The 20,807-nt window shown below is 33.6% G+C and overlaps 2 protein-coding genes across 6 annotated transcripts in view; one reads left to right on the top strand and one right to left on the bottom strand.

Moving 5' to 3' along the window:
* Positions 1-5,583, bottom strand: part of LOC137395290 (epidermal growth factor receptor kinase substrate 8-like) — a 31,127-nt gene extending 25,544 nt beyond the window's left edge. For 3 of the 4 annotated variants that reach the window (XM_068082178.1, XM_068082194.1, XM_068082202.1), the window contains exons 1-3: positions 5,453-5,575; positions 1,677-1,839; positions 1,482-1,558 (exon numbers count right to left, since the gene is read on the bottom strand). In XM_068082178.1, the coding sequence (XP_067938279.1) occupies positions 1,482-1,558; positions 1,677-1,708 (109 nt within the window). In that variant the 5' untranslated portion in view covers positions 1,709-1,839; positions 5,453-5,575. Of the gene's footprint in view, positions 1-1,481; positions 1,559-1,676; positions 1,840-5,452 lie in introns of all 4 variants that reach the window. The other variant, XM_068082186.1, reaches the window with a different exon arrangement.
* Positions 5,584-6,234: 651 nt separating this feature from the next.
* Positions 6,235-19,772, top strand: LOC137395523 (BET1 homolog). 2 transcript variants are annotated; one of them, XM_068082236.1, is made up of 5 exons: positions 6,235-6,315; positions 13,016-13,201; positions 13,511-13,608; positions 14,834-14,890; positions 19,309-19,772. In XM_068082236.1, the coding sequence occupies exons 2-5, from the start codon at positions 13,183-13,185 to the stop codon at positions 19,462-19,464; spliced, it is 330 nt and encodes a 109-aa protein (XP_067938337.1). In that variant the 5' UTR covers positions 6,235-6,315; positions 13,016-13,182; the 3' UTR covers positions 19,465-19,772. The 2 variants fall into 2 exon arrangements, with proteins under 2 accessions (XP_067938337.1, XP_067938338.1); XM_068082237.1 differs by lacking the exon at positions 6,235-6,315 and adding an exon at positions 12,075-12,140.
* The last annotated feature ends 1,035 nt before the right edge of the window (positions 19,773-20,807 follow it).

Raw genomic sequence — 20,807 nt, 5'->3', positions numbered from 1 at the left:
TTGACGCATGATCAGTTCAGAGGCGATCAGTTTGGAGGCGCAAGTTCTGGATCAGACAACGGATTAAATTAAGTTTTCTTTGACATCGCCAACAATCATAATTAACAGCATCATAACACAAAAGACAAGTGCAATAAACCAAACAGTCATATTTGGTGCATTTAAAAAAAGTGATGTCTGTCACCAACACTAATGGTGATGTGTACCAGTCGCACAAGATCATCACAACGCATCTGTGAGCCATGCGACCATTTATGAAATGTATAAGCAGGCATTGGTACACCCTCTACAAACTTGAAAGTGATGCCAACCTGCCCTCAGTAGTTGGAAAATCACGAATTTTACATAAAAGATTGTAGCATTATCCGCGCAGACAGGCATTGAAGTATGTACTCTCCACAAAGGCCAAATTGGAATAAAAAAATGTGACATGGTTCACTATGGCAAACATAGTGGCACAGTATGATGTGAAGGGATTAAATCTGAATTAGGAGTTCAACTTTCCAAGTACAGTCAAATCTTCAGATACATGTATGTAGTTAATCCGTTCTGATATTTGTTTCCATGTTGAAACCATCATATAGTTAGAGCAAATACTCTTAAAATGATACACAGCAACTTTCTGAATTAATTTGTTCCAGAGACCAAAAACAATAATAAATTCTTCAAGAAATTGCATGAAAAAATTAATCAAATGAATTACATAAAACTGCGTGAAAAACTAAATTTTGAAAGAAAATTACTAAACTAATAACAAATAAAGATTAGGCTTTTCTTGTTACTTTACCTTAAAGAATGTGAACAGAAATGTAGGCTCAACAGGTAGGTTCAGTGGTACAGTGTGTGATAGAAATATGCACAATTCATTCTACCTTACAATAGATATGGTTTATATTACTTTAATTATTATTGGTTTTTGATTTTTAATTAATAACAACTGTTACATAGTGTTATTGCTTCTACTTACAAAATTGTGCTATTTCAATAATTTTGGAATGTCATTTGTTGGCAAGTACTTTGTACACTGAATGAATGTTGAGAGATATTTTTGCTAAAATTTGTATATATTATGTCAAAAAAATGATATGCAGAGGTGATCACGTGTTGAGGTCTGATTGTTGACAGTACATTTTTTTGTAGGAAAAGAACTCATGCTATTTCAGCGCAAATTAAATTTTTTTGTGTGCTAATTATTGGTTAGTTATTAATTTAGAAATTATGCCTTAGACATACGTATACACATATGGATGCCTTTTAACAAAGGAAGTGATGTTGTACAAGGGTCTGCTTTAACTTTTTACAATTGCGCAAAATATGATAGTTTCCACGCAGCTGGTAAGTGGGGCCAAGGTCGATATACATGTACATACTAAGAAATCAAGGGTAAGCGAATCAAGTTGCAATTCGCGTTATAAAGAGAAATTATAACATTGTTCCAACTTGTTTATGCCTCTTTCATAGTCTAGCCTTGTAAATTTTACCTCGTGAGTAGCCATTCGATGTTCCATTCTCTCCGCGAGGTGAAAAATGACTACTGCGTCGCTCTCCATACTCCAACCTATATGAAAACAATGTTTAGATTGGGCAAAGCCAGCCACATTTCAGCAAAAAGATGTTTTACTAGAAGTGAACAACTTCAAGAATATTGTTAAACAATGAGATAAAACAATAATTACGGGGAGTTGTCTTCATAGTTTCGTCCAGGCATTATGAACAGAGAGATTCAACTCAAATCATGACCAGTCAAGACTGAGTTCGCATAGATAACGAAATCTGCTGTTCTTAATCTTTTACGGTGTAGTCCTTTTATGGTGAAGTCCTTAATCTTCTATGGAGGTTCTATGAAGAAGGTGATGCAAAGGTGGTTTACTATACAATTCCACTATCTAATCAATTTTGTTTCCTGCAAGAACACTTACTTATGAACTCGTTTCCGTTACACCAACTGTATTATTCTACAAGCAGTAGCCATCAAATAACAAGTAAGGTCACGAATATGTTACACCTTGTATGACTTCTCTCAGTAATCCAAATGGAATGTTAGGTTCATGGTAGTGTGAAAAGTAATGACGAGGCAACTGTTTACATTCAAGGTTGGGTAAAATTAGAGATAAGTGAGCCTTATCTCAACTTCTAGCGATGAGTGTTTCTAGGTGAATCGTTGTAGGATTCTTTGCCCCTGCGTTTATTGTGCTATCCTGTAAAGGAATTGCTAGGACCACTTCCTTTCTGTTGTAATACCTTCAGAGCCTACCTGCTCTGAAGGCATTACAACGGAAATTGCAGTCACTGAGAGCTTCAATTTATAACAAATTGTAACATGTAATAAATTCAAGGAGCAAAAATTATAGGATGATATCGAATTTTATTTTAACCTTTGGCTATGCTATCATGAAAGCAATTTAAGAGAGATTGTTTATGGCTCACTGAAATAACAATCGAGAAGTCTCAAAATGCAAATGGATTAGTTTAAAACGGATAGAAGCATCAGAAATATAATAGTTTTGTTAATTTCATTGTCCTATAATTAAAGGCATAGCAAAGACTTCACATTTGTAAAAACAAACAGCTGCAATACAGACCAATTTATTTTCATCATTTTTAATTTTTTCAAAAGTTTCAGCCAATCAGCATGCGCCAAGTGACAGCCACACCATTTTTCCAAACCTGGCATATTCAGAGAACGCTCTTCATGTCTAGCAAACATTATCCATGTGACCTACCTCTAATTCCAATAAAACTGCGGGCGCCCTGTCAACAAGTCCCATACCCTTAGCTATGTATTCACATTAAAGATTATTAAAATATTCCATGATTAAGATTTCCAGCCTTATCACTTCGTTGTTTTCAGTGTACACAAAGCAACACTCATGCCTCTCATATCTTTTAGGCGGAGTCGGCATACTGCAAATTAAATCATGCCACTAAAATAAGAGTTTGATAAGAAAACCTTTGCTAATAACGCCCAAGGGAGGTATCTGTAAAGCCTAATTACTGATAACAAGACCATAAACATTGCTACACAAACCGTTCCTAAAAATCTTTAAGTCCTGTAGATTTTTGTTCCGCAGGGGTGACATATTGTATGTCTTGGCTTAAGTTACACCTAGTGTATACATGTTCAGTTTCCATTCTAGATGCAGTTCACCAAAATCAATGAGTAAAACATTACCTCCAAGCTACAGGTCAACTCTACTATGAATTAATCTGATTGACGTACATGGAATTGGAATGATTTGCTGGCCTTAAAAAAGAGCACAGAGGTTTCTGTTCCGCTAAACAATAGTCTAGAAGCAACTAATCTGCTATTTAGTGTCAAACCATTTAGCTTTAAGAAATGCAAAACAAACACGCTACTAAATCACTAACTAATTTTAAATGCTGTATACATCTTCTCCTTGTACTATTAATTATTCAATGTACATACAAAATCCCACATCATAAGATTTCTAAAAATGATCCACTCTTCAACACACCGATTGTCTTATTCTTGTTCAGGTAAAAATACATGTAATGAGCAGTAACAAAACCGCACACCTAAAAACAGTAGGAATATTCAACTAACAAAACATATAATGTGGCGTACGAGTATCCTTTGAAGTTTGAGTAAACAATGAAATATTGTGTGTGTGATATTTTATCGCATAATTTATAAGTGAGACATAGAAAATAACAAAAAGTACAAACATAAAGCAAAAGGGACTGTCCGATAACTTGAGACTAGCAGCAGATATTAGAGGATAACTGACAGAATTTTTAAAGGATATCATGATATTTCATTTGTCTAGTGACTTCGCTGTTAGAAGAACGAAAAACCTGTTTTGGAGGCAGACACCACTCGCGATGCAAGATCCAAAGCAGTTATTTTTTGTAGCAAAACAGAAACTCATGAATTGCGATGTCAATACCGACGATTAGCTAATGCGCAAATGAGAGACAGAAGCATTTCTGTTGCCTCTTTCTTAAACATTTTCCTCAAGATAGTCACCACACTACATTGTTTTAATCAACCAACATTGCAGACAATTATAAAGCAAGGTCAAAGCAGATTTCATGAATACCGAAAAAAATATGTGCTATGTTTATACGCCCTGCATTTATTTTTTGAGTAGTGATTTTAGAATTACACTAATCGGCTTGCGTGTACATCTTGTGGAAAGTACTAGCAAGAAATTCTGTCTTATCACAAATGGGAAATTTTTAAAAATTACCCATAAAAATTTGCTATTCTCACTATTAGCTATTACCTATCAACACATGCTTTGTGCTTTCATGAATAAAAATTTTGAACAAAAAATTTTTTATATAATCTAGTTCAGAAACCAGCAACTTTAATAGAATTATACCATGTCTCGGTTGCTTCACACTGCAATGCTATATAATTGCAAATATATAGCATTAATATATATGTTGATAAAACCTATTATTTGGTTGAAATTACACAAAAATATTACTGAAACCTTAAGTTGTAATGCTATCTACTGCTGTCAATGCAACAACAGTTTGTGCTGTCAGTTAACATTAAAGACATCTTTTCTAAAGCAAATTAAATAGAATTCGGCCTATGGTAAATTTATACGAGAGCAAACTTTATAATGCCTGAAACATTTGTCAGAACTTAACGGACAGACCATAAACATGGAAAAACCAAATATTTTCATAACAAAATGTTTACATAGAGCTTTACAAACACAGCAATGTATGAGCATAGGATTTGATGTGATAGTGCATCGCGTGTATCCAAATATAATGTTGACAAACACAAAATTAACAAAGCTTAGAGTCAATTTTGATGATCTGGGAAGCAAAAATCGTTACCTCTAAAACAACGGCAACCATAATGCTAACATAGCAGTCTGTATTTTTTCACAAATACATGCACCTAATACTGAACAGATAAACCGAGCAAGCATTTTCCATTTGGTACCCCTTGGTAGACATTCAGTTCACAGCTAATGTGAAATGTGAAAAACGTAGACAAAGGTAGAATGAGTGTCAAAAGCTTAACAAAGTGAACCTAGATAACTCTAAAATTGGCAATTCAATAGTATTCATTCTAACAATGCTGGCAATCGTTCAAAACATGGCAAAAATTCCCTTTGTGCAGTTCCTAATTTCATTTTTGTTTACGTTCACTTCAATTTATACAGTTATAAATGTAAATGCATTATATCACAACAATATCTATAAAGCACAAGCAAAATGATATAAAATGCGAAATATAAAAAATCAGTTTACCACGAAGCAAATTGTCTTTATTGTAAAAATTATAGTTTTTCTTTAAAAAATTATAACAGCTAATTCTATTTCACCACATTGACTAAAGAGGATTGCTCTCAAAATAATAAAACTATTACACTGAACCATCACATTACATCGGTTTCTTTTGGTGAGCAATTGTTTCTGATAGTAACATAGTTTCTTGCCAAAATCATATCAATAATCGACTTACTGCACGTAAAAAAATAACTGTGTTTGTAACCAATATGTCATATATTTGGTTTGCCAATGCAGTGCGTAAAAATGTTACCTAACGTTTTTGAGATAACTGAATTATGGCAGCGCCCAACGAAAGATTTCAGGGTAGGGCAGGTAGCTTAGAGCGTCGCCAGCGAAACTGCATGTAGTTGCTAAAATTCAACGACATGTACCTTACATCGAACGCGACGTTTGAATGTTCTGAGGCTAATAGTTACTCTTAAGCAACCGGAAGCAATATCTCTTGATGCATATACTGCCAGCGTCGTTTAAGCACGACGCTTAAACGACGCTGTATACTACTAGTAAACAGGCATTAGACAGAGCTCTACGGTGTTTTGCATAGTAACTATATAACTATGCATAAAGTTGCTTAGTTAACCTTAGCAATAGTTTTTGACACGACGATAGCTCTATGACTGATGTTCTGTTCGTAAAGGAATTCAATACGCGTACAGATGTATTTCGAACGGCACGCGTAGAACCATTTATCGCAAATTTAAGAATTTGTGAACGTGTAATGAACAGATTTGTGAACGTGTATAATGCGACCTACAATTATAGACAATGTCTTTCATTCAGTCATTTGACTAAAGTTTTAGTCGGCATATACTTATGACTTGTTTGCTAATATAGCAACAATCAGTACTGTAATTCATTTCATAGACAAACACTTGAAAGCTACGTCTCGCTTGCTTTTGACACGTATCGAGTTGCAGCGTCACATACCGTAGTTTCGTTTTGACCCATCGCCATTACAATTTAAACTATATTTTCTGATTAATTGTGTATTATTATTTTGCAGTAACTGTATAACAGTTAATCTCTCGTTTTAATGTAAGTTTACAGATTCTATTAGCGTGAATAAAATAAGTTGACTAATAAAATGATTGTTTTTTTATCAGACTTTGTGATCAAGAACTCTCTCTCTCCATTTCAGTAATTTTTTTCTTTCTCTTTGTAGAATGTATTGCCTATGTAGAATGTACAGCCTATTGCAATGCTTACATTACGTCATGCTTGATGCAATGACTTTGTGTTAGAGATTCACTTGCGTTTTGAATTTGAATAGACTGAGTGTTTGATAAACATACCACAAGCTATTTCGGCAAAACTGTGACAATAATGGCAGTAAAACTTTCAGACTTGATTAAAACCTATGAAGACGTAGAGAAGAGTGGTGATTTTTCTGAGTGGTGTGACAAGTTAGAGCTTGTAGCTGAGCTGCAGAATATTACGGAGTTGAAATCTTTTGTGCCATTCTTTCTGTCTGGACCGGCATTCGTCATTTATAAAGAACTTTCAGCTGACACTAAAAAGGATTATGCACTGATTACACAGGAGCTAATGACTGCTTTTGGAGTAAATAACTTTTGCGCATATGGACAACTACAAAGAAGGATATACAAAGAAGGAGAAACTGTTGATGTTTACCTGGCAGATATGCGTAGGCTAGTAGCTCTGATTGGCCAAACAGTGCCAGAACCCTTGTTGAAGTTTGCTTTTGTGGCTGGGTTACCAATTGATGTAGCTACCCAGATAAAATCCATTTCAGCAGTTGAAAAACTTTCGTTGTCAGAGTTGGCCACGAGAGCCAGAATGATTATGTCTAGCAATGGTGGAGCACAAGGAGTCTGCGCAATGGGGTATGTAGGCTCAAAACCTGCTGGCCAGATTTGTTCAATTTGTAATGGCAGAGGTCATGAAGCCTACCAGTGCCCATCCAAGGTTGTAAAGAGTGCAAAAAGGCTAATAAAGTGTTACAACTGTCAAGAGCTTGGCAATCATATAGCTAGGAATCGCTCTAAGGCTAAGGGAAACGAGAATGGGGTAGTGTCTGTACCGGATACTCTCCCCGCTACAAGTCACTGAACAAAGAGGTGCTACCATTTATTGATATATGTGTAAGCAAAGTATCGGCAAGAGCTCTTGTAGATACTGGTTGCGAACAGACTGTGGTTTTAGATGATTTTTGTGTTAAATTGGGTAAAAGACCTAGCTGTCCTGTTCGAATTGTCAGCGTGTTAAATGGTAAAACTACTGAGTGTAAGGGTGAAGCTGTTTTAGAAGTCAATGTCATAGAAAATGAAAAGCTTCCTCTGCAGTGCTTGATTGCGTCAGCACTAGTAGGTGGAGCACAAGTGATATTGGGAATGGATGCTATTGCTAAACGTGGTGGAGTTAATGTTGATGTTCACAATGGTGTTAAGTTTGGTGGCGAGGTGCCAGTGATAAGTGTTGGCACAAGACACCAGAGTAGTTTAGATATTGATGATAAAAATTTCATAGTGTGGTTTGATGGTAGTGCATGGTTTGTCAAATGGAAATAGAAAGATGATGAACCGATTTTACAAAATCATTACTCTGAATCCAAGATAAATGATGATGACAGAAAAGAGTTTGATGGAGAAGTGCAACGCTGGATAGATGATGAATGGCTGGAGTTATTGATTGGAGCCATTAATGGCTGCAAAACAACCAAACAAGCCCAATAAGATTCGCCCTGTTATGGATTACCGTGAACTGAACAACTATATTCACAGTAATCCAGGTGTTGAGACTGCTATTTGCCAAGAAAAACTGCGAGATTGGAGGTTAGGGGGAAGCAAAGCATGGCTGTTAGATTTGAAGAAGGCTTATCTACAAATTCATATAGAGCCCAGTCTGAAAAGATTTCAGGCAGTGAAGTACAGAGGTAAAACGTATGTAATGACACGCATGGGATTTGGTTTGAATGTTGCTCCTAAGATAATGTCCAAGATCATGAATAAAGTGCTCTTATTGGGTGAACAGATTTGCAATGGAACTGATCACTACATTGATGACATTGGGGTAAACGAGGAGATGGTTTAAGCTGGTGTTGTTAGAGCTCACTAAGGTTTGGACTTGTGGCAAAAGACCCATTGACACTATCAGATACTCGTGTGTTGGGTCCTAGAGTAAACAATGCAGAAGACGATCAGTACAACTGGAAGCGAGATGGTGATTTGCCTGTAGTTTCAGAAAAGGTTACAAAAAGAGACCTTTTTTTCATTTGTGGCAAACTAATTGGACATTACCCAGTTGCTGGATGGTTAAGAGTTGCTTGTAGCTATGTAAAGAGATTGACTAATGACATAGACTGGTCTGAAACAGTTCCTAGTTTTGTGAAATCTTTGTTGGATGAAATATTTCAAAAAGTACAAGAGCAAGACCCAGTGAGAGGCAAGTGGAATGTCAAAAAGACCTCTCAGTGTACTGTATGGTGTGACGCCAGCAACTTGGCTCTCGGAGTGTCTCTGGAGGTTGATGGTTACACTGTTGAGGATGCAGCATGGCTACGTAAAGAGGATGATGGTGCTCATATAAATGTTGCTGAGCTAGAAGCCGCGTTGAAAGGAATCAACCTAGCGCTAAAGTGGAAAATGACAAATGTGCAAGTGATCACAGATTCAGCTACTATTTATGGGTGGATAAATTCAGTGATAGAAGATACCAAAAGGCCTAAGGTTACTGGCCTCAGTGAGTTGATCATTCGACGCAGACTTGGAATTATTGGTCAGCTGATTGTTGAATACGGGTTAACACTAATGATCAAACTTGTTCCATCGGGTGAGAACAAGTCGGATGTCCTAACCAGAGTACCAAAGAAATGGCTACTAGTTGTTGCATGCTCAGGGGTTGTACTTTCTAACACAGATGAGATAGAAGACGTAAAAAAAGTTCATCAAGACCACCACTTTGGTGTCAGCAAAACCCTATACTTGGCACAGAAAAAGCTTGGACGAACAATCAAGAAAGACAGTTGAGCAAGTAGTGAAAACTTGTTTTATGTGTAACAGTGTAGATCTTCATCCAATCAAATGAGATCATGGTCAGCTAAACGTAGCAAATGTATGGGAGCGCCTTGCATCAGATATTACTCATGTAAATGGTCGACCTTATCTGACTATTATTGATTGTGGGCCTAGCAGGTTTTCTCTTTGGTTCAAACTGGCTAATGAAACATCAGACGTAGTAATCAAACAGTTGGACAATGTGTTTCGAAAGCGTGGACCTCCTAAGGAGTTTCTGAGTGACAATGGCCCATGTTTCACAAGCGCTAGAATGAAAGAGTTTCTGCAGAAATGGAGTGTAGAGCAGATCCTCAGCTGTGCCTATAAACCTACTGGAAATGGAATAATTGAAAGACATCACCGTACAGCTATCGCTACTGTACAGCTACATACAGCTATTGCTACCGTACAGCTACATACAGCTATCGCAGTGACTTAGCAGGGGCGATCAAATCAACAGAAATACCACAAAAGCTTAGTGACAATAGAGACTGCAGCCTTAATCCATACAAAGTTGGAGACACTGTTTATGTCAAGCCAGTTAATGCTAGGTGTTTTGATAAGTGGAAATGCCGAAAGTGACAAAGATAAATTCTAGCACTTCGGTTGAAGTCGATGGCACAAATAGGCATGTGTCTGACCTTAGATTGGCTCATCAAGACGACATTGCAGATGGTATACATGTATCAACTAGGCCAACTAGAGAGTCTAATCAGGTCGAAGTTGAGTTTAGTACTTCAGACCTGCTTGATAACAATGCTCAGTTGAATCGAGAGCCTGTTGACTCTGATCTCGATCAAAATAGTGATTTTGAAAACAGACCTGTTTGAGATAGATGTCTTCCAAAGTGGTTATCAAATTTTGGGCTGTAATGGTTGTACAAGTCAGTTAATCCTGAGATCTATTAGATGTTATGCTGTATGGTTTTACAACAGTTGATCTTGAGATCAAGAGGGGATGTAGAATGTATTGCCTATTGCCTATGTAGAATGTACAGCCTATTGCAATGCTTACATTACGTCATGTTTGATGCAATGACTTTGTGTTAGAGATTCACTTGCATTTTGAATTTGAATAAACTGAGTGTTTGATAAACAAACCACACTCTTTTACCTACAAACTATATCTTTGTCTAGTCAAAAAGTTTTATAGTGCTCAGTTCTGGAGATTGCCAACAAATCAGCATCTTTATTAAAAGTAAGGCCTAATACTATTGGCCATAGTCAAGAGCAAAAATGGCATAGATATGTAAACTCCGCTGTGTTTTTTAAATGACAATTGTTTACCAATTTTAAGCACAATGGTCTCACGTAATTTGTCATGCAGACCTACTGTGTTATTGCATTTCATAACCATTCATCAAGTCAAAATAAGTTATCTAAAAGAAGCAGCTGTAAAGAATTTGATGTAATGAAAAGGCATTCTTCACTTATGCCATAATGGACCAGTTGTGTACAACATGAACAATGGTTAGGAATTAAGTAACACTGTTTGCAACTTGCTGGCATAGCAGTAAGTCATAGCCTAAAGGGTTACTGTCATGAAGAATCCAGCGTACAGCAATAAAAAAAATTAGACCAAAGACTGACATTTAGGACATCGCAGAATTTACCAAGTTGCAAGATAAGGAAAGTTTTTTAATGCTAACTCTCTTAAAATAAATTTCAATCCATCTAATTAACCACTCATGATATATTCTTTATCAATTTAAAATGAGGATTGGAAACACAATTTGAATAAGCGCTGTCTTTGCATAGGTTGTTAATAGCTAGCTATCTTTTGCGTTGAGGTATCAGGTATTTTTCAATAGTCTAATCCAACTGAGTACACTTATTGCACAGCTCATTTGAGAATTATTTTAAGCAGCCAATAGAATAGTCGCATAAATGTTCAACATGTGAAAGTCAAGAAAAAAAGTTGCTACAGGCTAACATTTGTATGCCTATTTTTGTATGTTTTTTGTATACTGTATCCCTGCGTATGTGTTTTTCATGTGATGATGCAAGTAGCCTTAATTCAGTTTCACATTGTGTCTAACCTTTTCCTTTACTAAGCCACTAGTTTACATATTCAAAGTTATATACAACAAACTTATTTATCAAGCTATTGTGGCAGAAGCAGATAAATGAGAGCCTAGACTATTGTAGGGTAGAGTGAAAATTGCTCTTTTAAGTGCTCTCGTGCAGTTGTGTGTATGAAATAAAGTACAATATTGCTATTAAAGCATGCACTTCAAATCGTTGCGTTAAATGAAAAATTTCTTGTTACATTTATCAGCTAATGTAGATGTCTCTGCATTAGTTCATGCTTCAAACAGTTATCACCAGCAAGTTTTGGTTTTTTCTGGATGTTATTCACACGCCAATTCACATCTTTACTCTTGTAGTTATTCATAGTCTGCTCTTTAGTTTGGCAGGAAGCTCAAATGGGTGGTTAACCACATTTATTACCTGCAGTTGCCAAGGCACAATGCCAATAGCTTCCAGTAACCTGATTGGCTGACAGCCTATGCAAGCTGTCGAAGGAGCAAGTTTGTCTTAAAATAGTAAACAGACTAACGGTTAAGCATTTATAAAAGCGCCCCACAAAAAGGCTGGCAAGCACACTTATCTATGTTACTTTGTATATCAGCTCATGTTACTGTGTACAGTCCTTACATTCTTTTGCTCTCTCTCTCTCTCTCTTAAGGGTTGACTTGCAACAAAATTTACGTTACAGTATTTGGTATCAAAAGGTTCACCATGTCTTACTCTACTGTGTTGTAGGCTCAAAATATGTGGAAATATGATTACAAGCTCTTAAGAGCTCAAAAATGAACAGTTAATCGCAGCCATCACGAAAACGACTGTAAGTTGGAATCCCTCTCGACTAGATGATTAGACCAAGCTGAACCGAAACTGTAAAGCAGTGAGCAACTATATTTGATAAGGGCTTCCCGGTAGAACACGAAGTGTTTGTCATAAACTAGTGCTACAAAAAGTTTATATTGAGCCTTTTTTTTGGCCTTTCATTTCACGTGATAATATCACGTGTCAAAACAATAACCACGTTGAGTTGAGTACATCATCAAAAGAAAGGGATGCCAATGTACAGCCGTTTTTTTAACTGTTCGTTTTTGAGCCTTTAAGAGCTTGTGAACATTTCCACTTATTTGGAACCTACAACACAGCAGAGTAAGACATGGTAAATCTTTTGATACTAAATAACTGTAATGCAAATTTTGCTGCAAATCAACCTTTAAAGCAAAAGCTATGACCTGTAGTTTGTGGCACAACTTTTATGGAACAGCACTTGTTCCATCTGCCCAACTCCGCCGGCTACAATAATTCAACACAGCCCAGTTAGGTACTTTAGGATTGAATACCTTTGAGGCTGGCCATATCTGTGGATAAACATGTACTGCACATATTGTGTTGATTGTCTTATCATCAAGGTTTTTCGCTGGTCGCATCTGATGCTCGATTGAGTTGGATTATAAAACTGATTGCTCCATGGTCTAATTTAGAATGAAAAATTTAGGTAAATCTCTTGCTATCTTTATTTAAGAAATGTGTTTAATTTTATCTCATTAGGAGGAAGTAAGGATGGCACGTTGGTGTCCCTGTGTAGTATTTTGAAACGTGTTTGGTAGTTTGTTGGTAAGTTCAGAGCGTATTGATTTCACATTCTTTAGAGTTAAAAACATTAGAATGAGACAACTCCTGTGTTGTGTTTTATTTTAGAATTACTAGTAGAGGAGGTACTGAGGCATCATTTCATTCAAAAAGCAAACTGACTCGTCAACAGCTCATTTCTCAGTGTTCTACACGTACAACATGAAAATTTAAACACCTCGATTTCATCACATCTAAAGTTACCCTATTCCGTCTTTCATTTGATTCGAGGGATTATGCGAAGAAACTTTGGAGGTAGGTCATGTTATGAATGCATTATCCTCATCTACATGTGATTATGTATCTTTGATCATCAACTCTTCGTGATTGTAGCGCAAGTGGTCAAGGACTTGTTGCAGCCTTGTTAGTATTACATCAATCAACAACACGCGTTCAAGCATTATCATGTCTTATAACTTAGAACAGATTTCTATAAGTTGATTTGATGTACTTACAGCTACGTACATATACTTAGTACTTATAAGTATTTAGACTTGCTCATCATCAATTTGGTGAGCACTCAAGTATTATGCATGCAAAGTAATTTGTTTCCATTTGCGGCAGAGAGTCCACCAGATGGACAGTATAGCCATAACCATATCGAAGATGAGAATTCCAGAGCTGAGAATGAGCTAGCGGATAAAGTGACTAGACTTAAATCTGTAAGTTACTCTTGTTATGATCTTTATTCTAATAACAGTGGCAGCCGGAGCCAAAAACTTGTATAACGACTGGGCAGTGTTTCAAGAATATTAAGCTGCAGTATTTGGCCAAAAACTAAACATTCGCCTCACTGTTATTTTACTTCAAACTTCCAATACAATTCTTCAACTTTCATTCAGAGGCCCATTAATAGTGTAAATATAAACTCCTTTTTCCACTATGGTGTTGATAGTTCAGAGTTGGAAGATGTTTAAATGGACATTAGAGAATAGAGAAGTAGTTATAATATAATAACTAATAATATAATAACTAACATATATTATATTAGTAAAAAGTACGATTACAAACGTTTTTGCTGAGTTCTTGGCAAGCTTATTTAGTTGTACAGTCAAACCTGAACACAGTAAGTTAATCTTTTCTGTATTGGCTTCTTTTATGCCGAGTTCATCGTACGGAGAAGCAAAGATTCTTATAAGCATGTATTGTTTTTCAGTTAATTTGTTCCACAAGCCAACACTTGATGATGAATTCTTCAAGTAATTACATATAGCATTAAAATAAATGCATTTTGCGAAAAAACTAAATTATATGTAAAAACTTAAATGAATAAAGTAATAATCTTTAAATAAGTTTTTATTGTCAGATCACCGTAGCAACAGAAGCGCACGACTTCAGGTGTAACCATGGTGATACTGGAAATGGTTGGTTCATATGTAGCTTATACTACATGAGCTTTTAAAATTAACATACCTAATTTATTTATTTCTATATTTGATGTTTTTATATGATATTTTAAATTATCATGGCGAGGTTCTTCAGGCATCATTTTCACTTTCCTTTTCAGGATGCCAATTTATTTACACAATCAATCCATAGATGTTTTTGTTCGTGGTGTTCTATTATTTGTTGGATAAATTCTAATAATGACAACCTCTACCATTCGCAGCTATATTATGAAGTTAATAAAAACTTGTTTTGAATCAATGGTTATAGGTGTAATGAGAAAAATACTTAAGGCAGGAATACAATATATAAAAGAATCATTGAAATGGGTTGTTGTTGCTCCCACTCGCAGGTGTAGATTTATATTGCTCTCACCTGCAGCTGTTGTTGTAATATTATTGCACATGCAACCTGGTAGCTCATGTAGTTTTTCCTAGTCTAATCGATTGTTTTGGATACTGTGTAAACGCTGCGAGGCTACATTTAGATTAATGATTACAGTTGACTATCGACATCGGGGATGAAGTGAGGTACCAAAATAAGATGCTCAATGGCATAGTGAGTATGCACATTTTATTATGTCATATTCTACTCTTACATAGTATATATGTCATATTCTACTCTTACATCGTATATATGTCATATTCTACTCTTACATCGTATATATGTCATATTCTACTCTTACATAGTATATATGTCAGATTCTACTCTTACATAGTATATATGTCATATTCAACTCTTACATAGTATGTATGTCATGTTCAACTCTTACATAGTATATATGTCATATTCAACTCTTACATAGTATGTATGTCATATTCTACTCTTACATAGTATATATGTCATATTCTACTCTTACATAGTATATATGTCATATTCTACTGTTACATCGTATATATGTCATATTCTACTCTTGCATAGTATATATGTCATATTCTACTCTTACATAGTATATATGTCATATTCTACTGTTACATCGTATATATGTCATATTCTACTCTTACATAGTATATATGTAATATTCTACTCTTACATAGTATATATGTCATATTCTACTCTTGCATAGTATATATGTCATATTCTACTCTTACATAGTATATATGTCATATTCTACTCTTACATAGTATATATGTCAGATTCTACTCTTACATAGTATATATGTCATATTCAACTCTTACATAGTATGTATGTCATGTTCTACTCTTACATAGTATGTATGTCATATTCTACTCTTACATAGTATATATGTGTTGCTCTACTCTTACATAGTATGTATGTCATATTCTACTCTTACATAGTATATATGTAATATTCTACTTTTACATAGTATGTATGTCATGTTCAACTCTTACATAGTATGTATGTCATATTCTACTCTTACATAGTATATATGTCATATTCTACTCTTACATAGTATATATGTCATATTCTACTGTTACGTCGTATATATGTCATATTCTACTCTTGCATAGTATATATGTCATATTCTACTCTTACATAGTATATATGTCATATTCTACTGTTACATCGTATATATGTCATATTCTACTCTTACATAGTATATATGTAATATTCTACTCTTACATAGTATATATGTCATATTCTACTCTTGCATAGTATATATGTCATATTCTACTCTTACATAGTATATATGTCATATTCTACTCTTACATAGTATATATGTCAGATTCTACTCTTACATAGTATATATGTCATATTCAACTCTTACATAGTATGTATGTCATGTTCTACTCTTACATAGTATGTATGTCATATTCTACTCTTACATAGTATATATGTCATATTCTACTCTTACATAGTATATATATGTTGTTCTACTCTTACATAGTATATATGTCATATTCTACTCTTACATAGTATATATGTAATATTCTACTCTTACATAGTATATATGTCATATTCTATTCTTACATAGTATATATGTGTTGTTCTACTCTTACATAGTATATATGTCATATTCAACTCTTACATAGTATATATGTCATATTCTACTTTTACATAGTATATATGTCATGTTCTACTCTTACATAGTATATATGTCATATTCTACTCTTACATAGTATATATGTCAGATTCTACTCTTACATAGTATATATGTTAGATTCTACTCTTACATAGTATATATGTCATATTCAACTATTACATAGTATGTATGTCATATTCTACTCTTACATAGTATGTATGTCATATTCTACTCTTACATAGTATATATGTGTTGCTCTACTCTTACATAGTATGTATGTCATATTCTACTCTTACATAGTATATATGTCATATTCAACTCTTACATAGTATGTATGTCATATTCTACTCTTACATAGTATATATGTCATATTCTACTCTTACATAGTATATATGTCATATTCAACTCTTACATAGTATATATGTCATATTCAACTCTTACATAGTATATATGTCATATTCTACTCTTACATAGTATATATGTCATATTCTACTCTTACATAGTATATATGTCAGATTCTACTCTTACATAGTATATATGTCATATTCAACTCTTACATAGTATGTATGTAATATTCTACTCTTACATAGTATATATGTCATATTCTACTCTTACATAGTATATATGTCATATTCTACTCTTACATAGTATATATGTCATATTCTACTCTTACATAGTATATATGTCATATTCTACTGTTACATCGTATATATGTCATATTCTACTCTTGCATAGTATATATGTCATATTCTACTCTTACATAGTATATATGTCATATTCTACTGTTACATCGTATATATGTCATATTCTACTCTTACATAGTATGTATGTAATATTCTACTCTTACATAGTATATATGTCATATTCTACTCTTACATAGTATATACATCATATTCTACTCTTACATAGTATATATGTCATATTCTACTCTTACATAGTATGTATGTCATATTCTACTCTTACATAGTATATATGTCATATTCTACTCTTACATAGTATATATGTCATATTCTACCCTTACATAGTATATATATGTTGTTCTACTCTTACATAGTATATATGTCATATTCTACTCTTACATAGTATATATGTCATATTCTACTCTTACATAGTATATATGTCATATTCCACTCTTACATAGTATATATGTCATATTCTACTCTTACATAGTATATATGTCATATTCTACTCTTACATAGTATATATATGTTGTTCTACTCTTACATAGTATATATGTCATATTCTACTCTTACATAGTATGTAATATTCTACTCTTACATAGTATATATGTCATATTCTACTCTTACATAGTATATACATCATATTCTACTCTTACATAGTATATATGTCATATTCTACTCTTACATAGTATATATGTAATATTCTACTCTTACATAGTATATATGTCATATTCTACTCTTACATAGTATATATGTCATATTCTACTCTTACATAGTATATATATGTTGTTCTACTCTTACATAGTATATATGTCATATTCTACTTTTACATAGTATATATGTAATATTCTACTCTTACATAGTATATATGTCATATTCTATTCTTACATAGTATATATGTGTTGTTCTACTCTTACATAGTATATATGTCATATTCAACTCTTACATAGTATATATGTCATATTCTACTTTTACATAGTATATATGTCATGTTCTACTCTTACATAGTATATATGTCATATTCTACTCTTACATAGTATATATGTCAGATTATACTCTTACATAGTATATATGTCAGATTCTACTCTTACATAGTATATATGTCATATTCAACTATTACATAGTATGTATGTCATATTCTACTCTTACATAGTATGTATGTCATATTCTACTCTTACATAGTATATATGTGTTGCTCTACTCTTACATAGTATGTATGTCATATTCTACTCTTACATAGTATATATGTCATATTCAACTTTTACATAGTATGTATGTCATATTCTACTCTTACATAGTATATATGTCATATTCTACTCTTACATAGTATATATGTCATATTCAACTCTTACATAGTATGTATGTCATATTCTACTCTTTCATAGTATATATGTCATATTCTACTCTTACATAGTATATATGTCATATTCTACTGTTACATCGTATATATGTCATATTCTACTCTTGCATAGTATATATGTCATATTCTACTCTTACATAGTATATATGTCATATTCTACTCTTACATAGTATATACATCATATTCTACTCTTACATAGTATATATGTCATATTCTACTCTTACATAGTATATATGTAATATTCTACTCTTACATAGTATATATGTCATATTCTACTCTTACATAGTATATATGTCATATTCTACTCTTACATAGTATATATATGTTGTTCTACTATTACATAGTATATATGTCATATTCTACTCTTACATAGTATATATGTGTTGCTCTACTCTTACATAGTATGTATGTCATATTCTACTCTTACATAGTATATATGTCATATTCAACGTTTACATAGTATGTATGTCATATTCTACTCTTACATAGTATATATGTCATATTCTACTCTTACATAGTATATATGTCATATTCAACTCTTACATAGTATATATGTCATATTCAACTCTTACATAGTATGTATGTCATATTCTACTCTTTCATAGTATATATGTCATATTCTACTCTTACATAGTATATATGTCATATTCTACTGTTACATCGTATATATGTCATATTCTACTCTTGCATAGTATATATGTCATATTCTACTCTTACATAGTATATATGTCATATTCTACTCTTACATAGTATATACATCATATTCTACTCTTACATAGTATATATGTCATATTCTACTCTTACATAGTATATATGTAATATTCTACTCTTACTTAGTATATATGTAATATTCTACTCTTACATAGTATATATGTCGTATTCTACTCTTACATAGTGTATATGTCATAATTATTCTTTGTTTCAGACTTTCTAACTATTTCATCTTTTGTAGGACGATGATTTCGATAGAGGAAGTGGTTTCCTTGGTTCTTCAATGAAGAGACTGACAGGGATTATGAACTCGGGTAGCAATTGGCATTTGTGTTACTTATTACTCTTTTGTCTTTGCGTCTTCTTTGTTCTTTGGCTTTTCCTCAAGTTCAGATAGTCGTTGGAGAGCCCATGTTTCTCTATTCTTTGAGATGATTATATTTACAGATAGTATTTCTATTATTTTCACAATGAGCTCTTGTCAAGTCATCATTGCATCCGTCTGTTTTAAGGTCCCTATTAAACCATTAAAATATCTACTGCGCAAACGACATTTGTGCGTTAAACACCCGCAACAAGATTGTACAAGGTGTAGCTAGCTGTCTTTGAAGCCCTGCTGCCGTCTTACTTTAAAATATTTTATTTTATACTGCATCTGGTAAAAAAACATTTATTTATGCAATTAAATATATTGCATTGACTTTATACTGATTCATTTTCTGATACCGAGGATGGTCACCAACTGTATTATTCAAGTGAACAAACATAGGACTTTCTTATTATCAGTCAACAGATTTTCAGAAAGTTCACAAGGTATTATTCACTGTTTATTCCTAGTTATGTAAGAGTATGTCTTGATAGATATAACACTTACTGCAAGCAGAAAACTCGAGTGAGCCATCTCTCAGAGACATTATGTATTACTCTTCTGCTATAATTATTTCCAGTAGTTGAATGTTCTGAGAACTGTTAGTTTTTTAACTGTTTTTTCTAAGGCAGTTAAAAGAACAGTGTGTAATCTGAAGCTCTTCTTAATGCAGCCCGATTTGTACCAACTACCGTAAAGCCTCTAATTGAACGTCATGGTGCTATATTTTTCAACCTTTCATCTATAGTTACGGTCAATTGGAAGTGCCTTTTAAATAGAGGTGACGTTCAAATAGAGGTGGTGTTAGAATAGAGGTTCTACGATATTTCTTTATTACAGATCCAAATTTTTGTAGTCTGTCGTTTATAGTTCAACCAACATTTTTATCTTTTTACCTATCAATGAACGACTTAGAACATTTGAAGCTCAACCGTTCTTCCTGCTGCCATGTTTAACCCTGTCTTTTTAATGTTCATTTATGCCAAATACCTCATCTTTCTATGCATGTTGACTACATTTATTCTAGCTAACAAGCGTCTATCTTGAAAAGTTTTTATTCTTTTACTTTCCTGAGTGTGATCATCCTGTCTATCTATCCCCTTCATTCTACACAATCTAAATTGTCAAGAATATGTATTTAGACAATTCATCTCAAGTAGTTTGTTGGATGTCTGCTGCATCTCATAGATCAACAAGTCATGTTCAGTTATCTTCTATAATCTCATAGTGGGTCAACAAGACATATTTGGGTATCATTTTGGATATAATATAATAGCCGATTAACAAGCCATATAACGATATCCTGTTATGTCTTATAATTGGTCAACAAGACAAGCTCAGATACCTTATTAATTATCACAGAAGCTCAACAC

The sequence above is a fragment of the Watersipora subatra genome, chromosome 1 (genome assembly GCF_963576615.1).
Source record: "Watersipora subatra chromosome 1, tzWatSuba1.1, whole genome shotgun sequence".
NCBI lineage: Eukaryota > Metazoa > Bryozoa > Gymnolaemata > Cheilostomatida > Watersiporidae > Watersipora > Watersipora subatra.
This window is presented reverse-complemented; position numbering and strand designations above follow the sequence as displayed.

What these genes read in the sequence shown, in the direction of transcription:
- LOC137395523 (XM_068082236.1), top strand. An exon ending in AAGTGACTAGACTTAAATCT is followed by an intron (nt 13,609 to 14,833) that starts GTAAGTTACTCT and finishes TAATGATTACAG; the next exon opens with TTGACTATCGACATCGGGGA. An exon ending in ATAAGATGCTCAATGGCATA is followed by an intron (nt 14,891 to 19,308) that starts GTGAGTATGCAC and finishes CATCTTTTGTAG; the next exon opens with GACGATGATTTCGATAGAGG.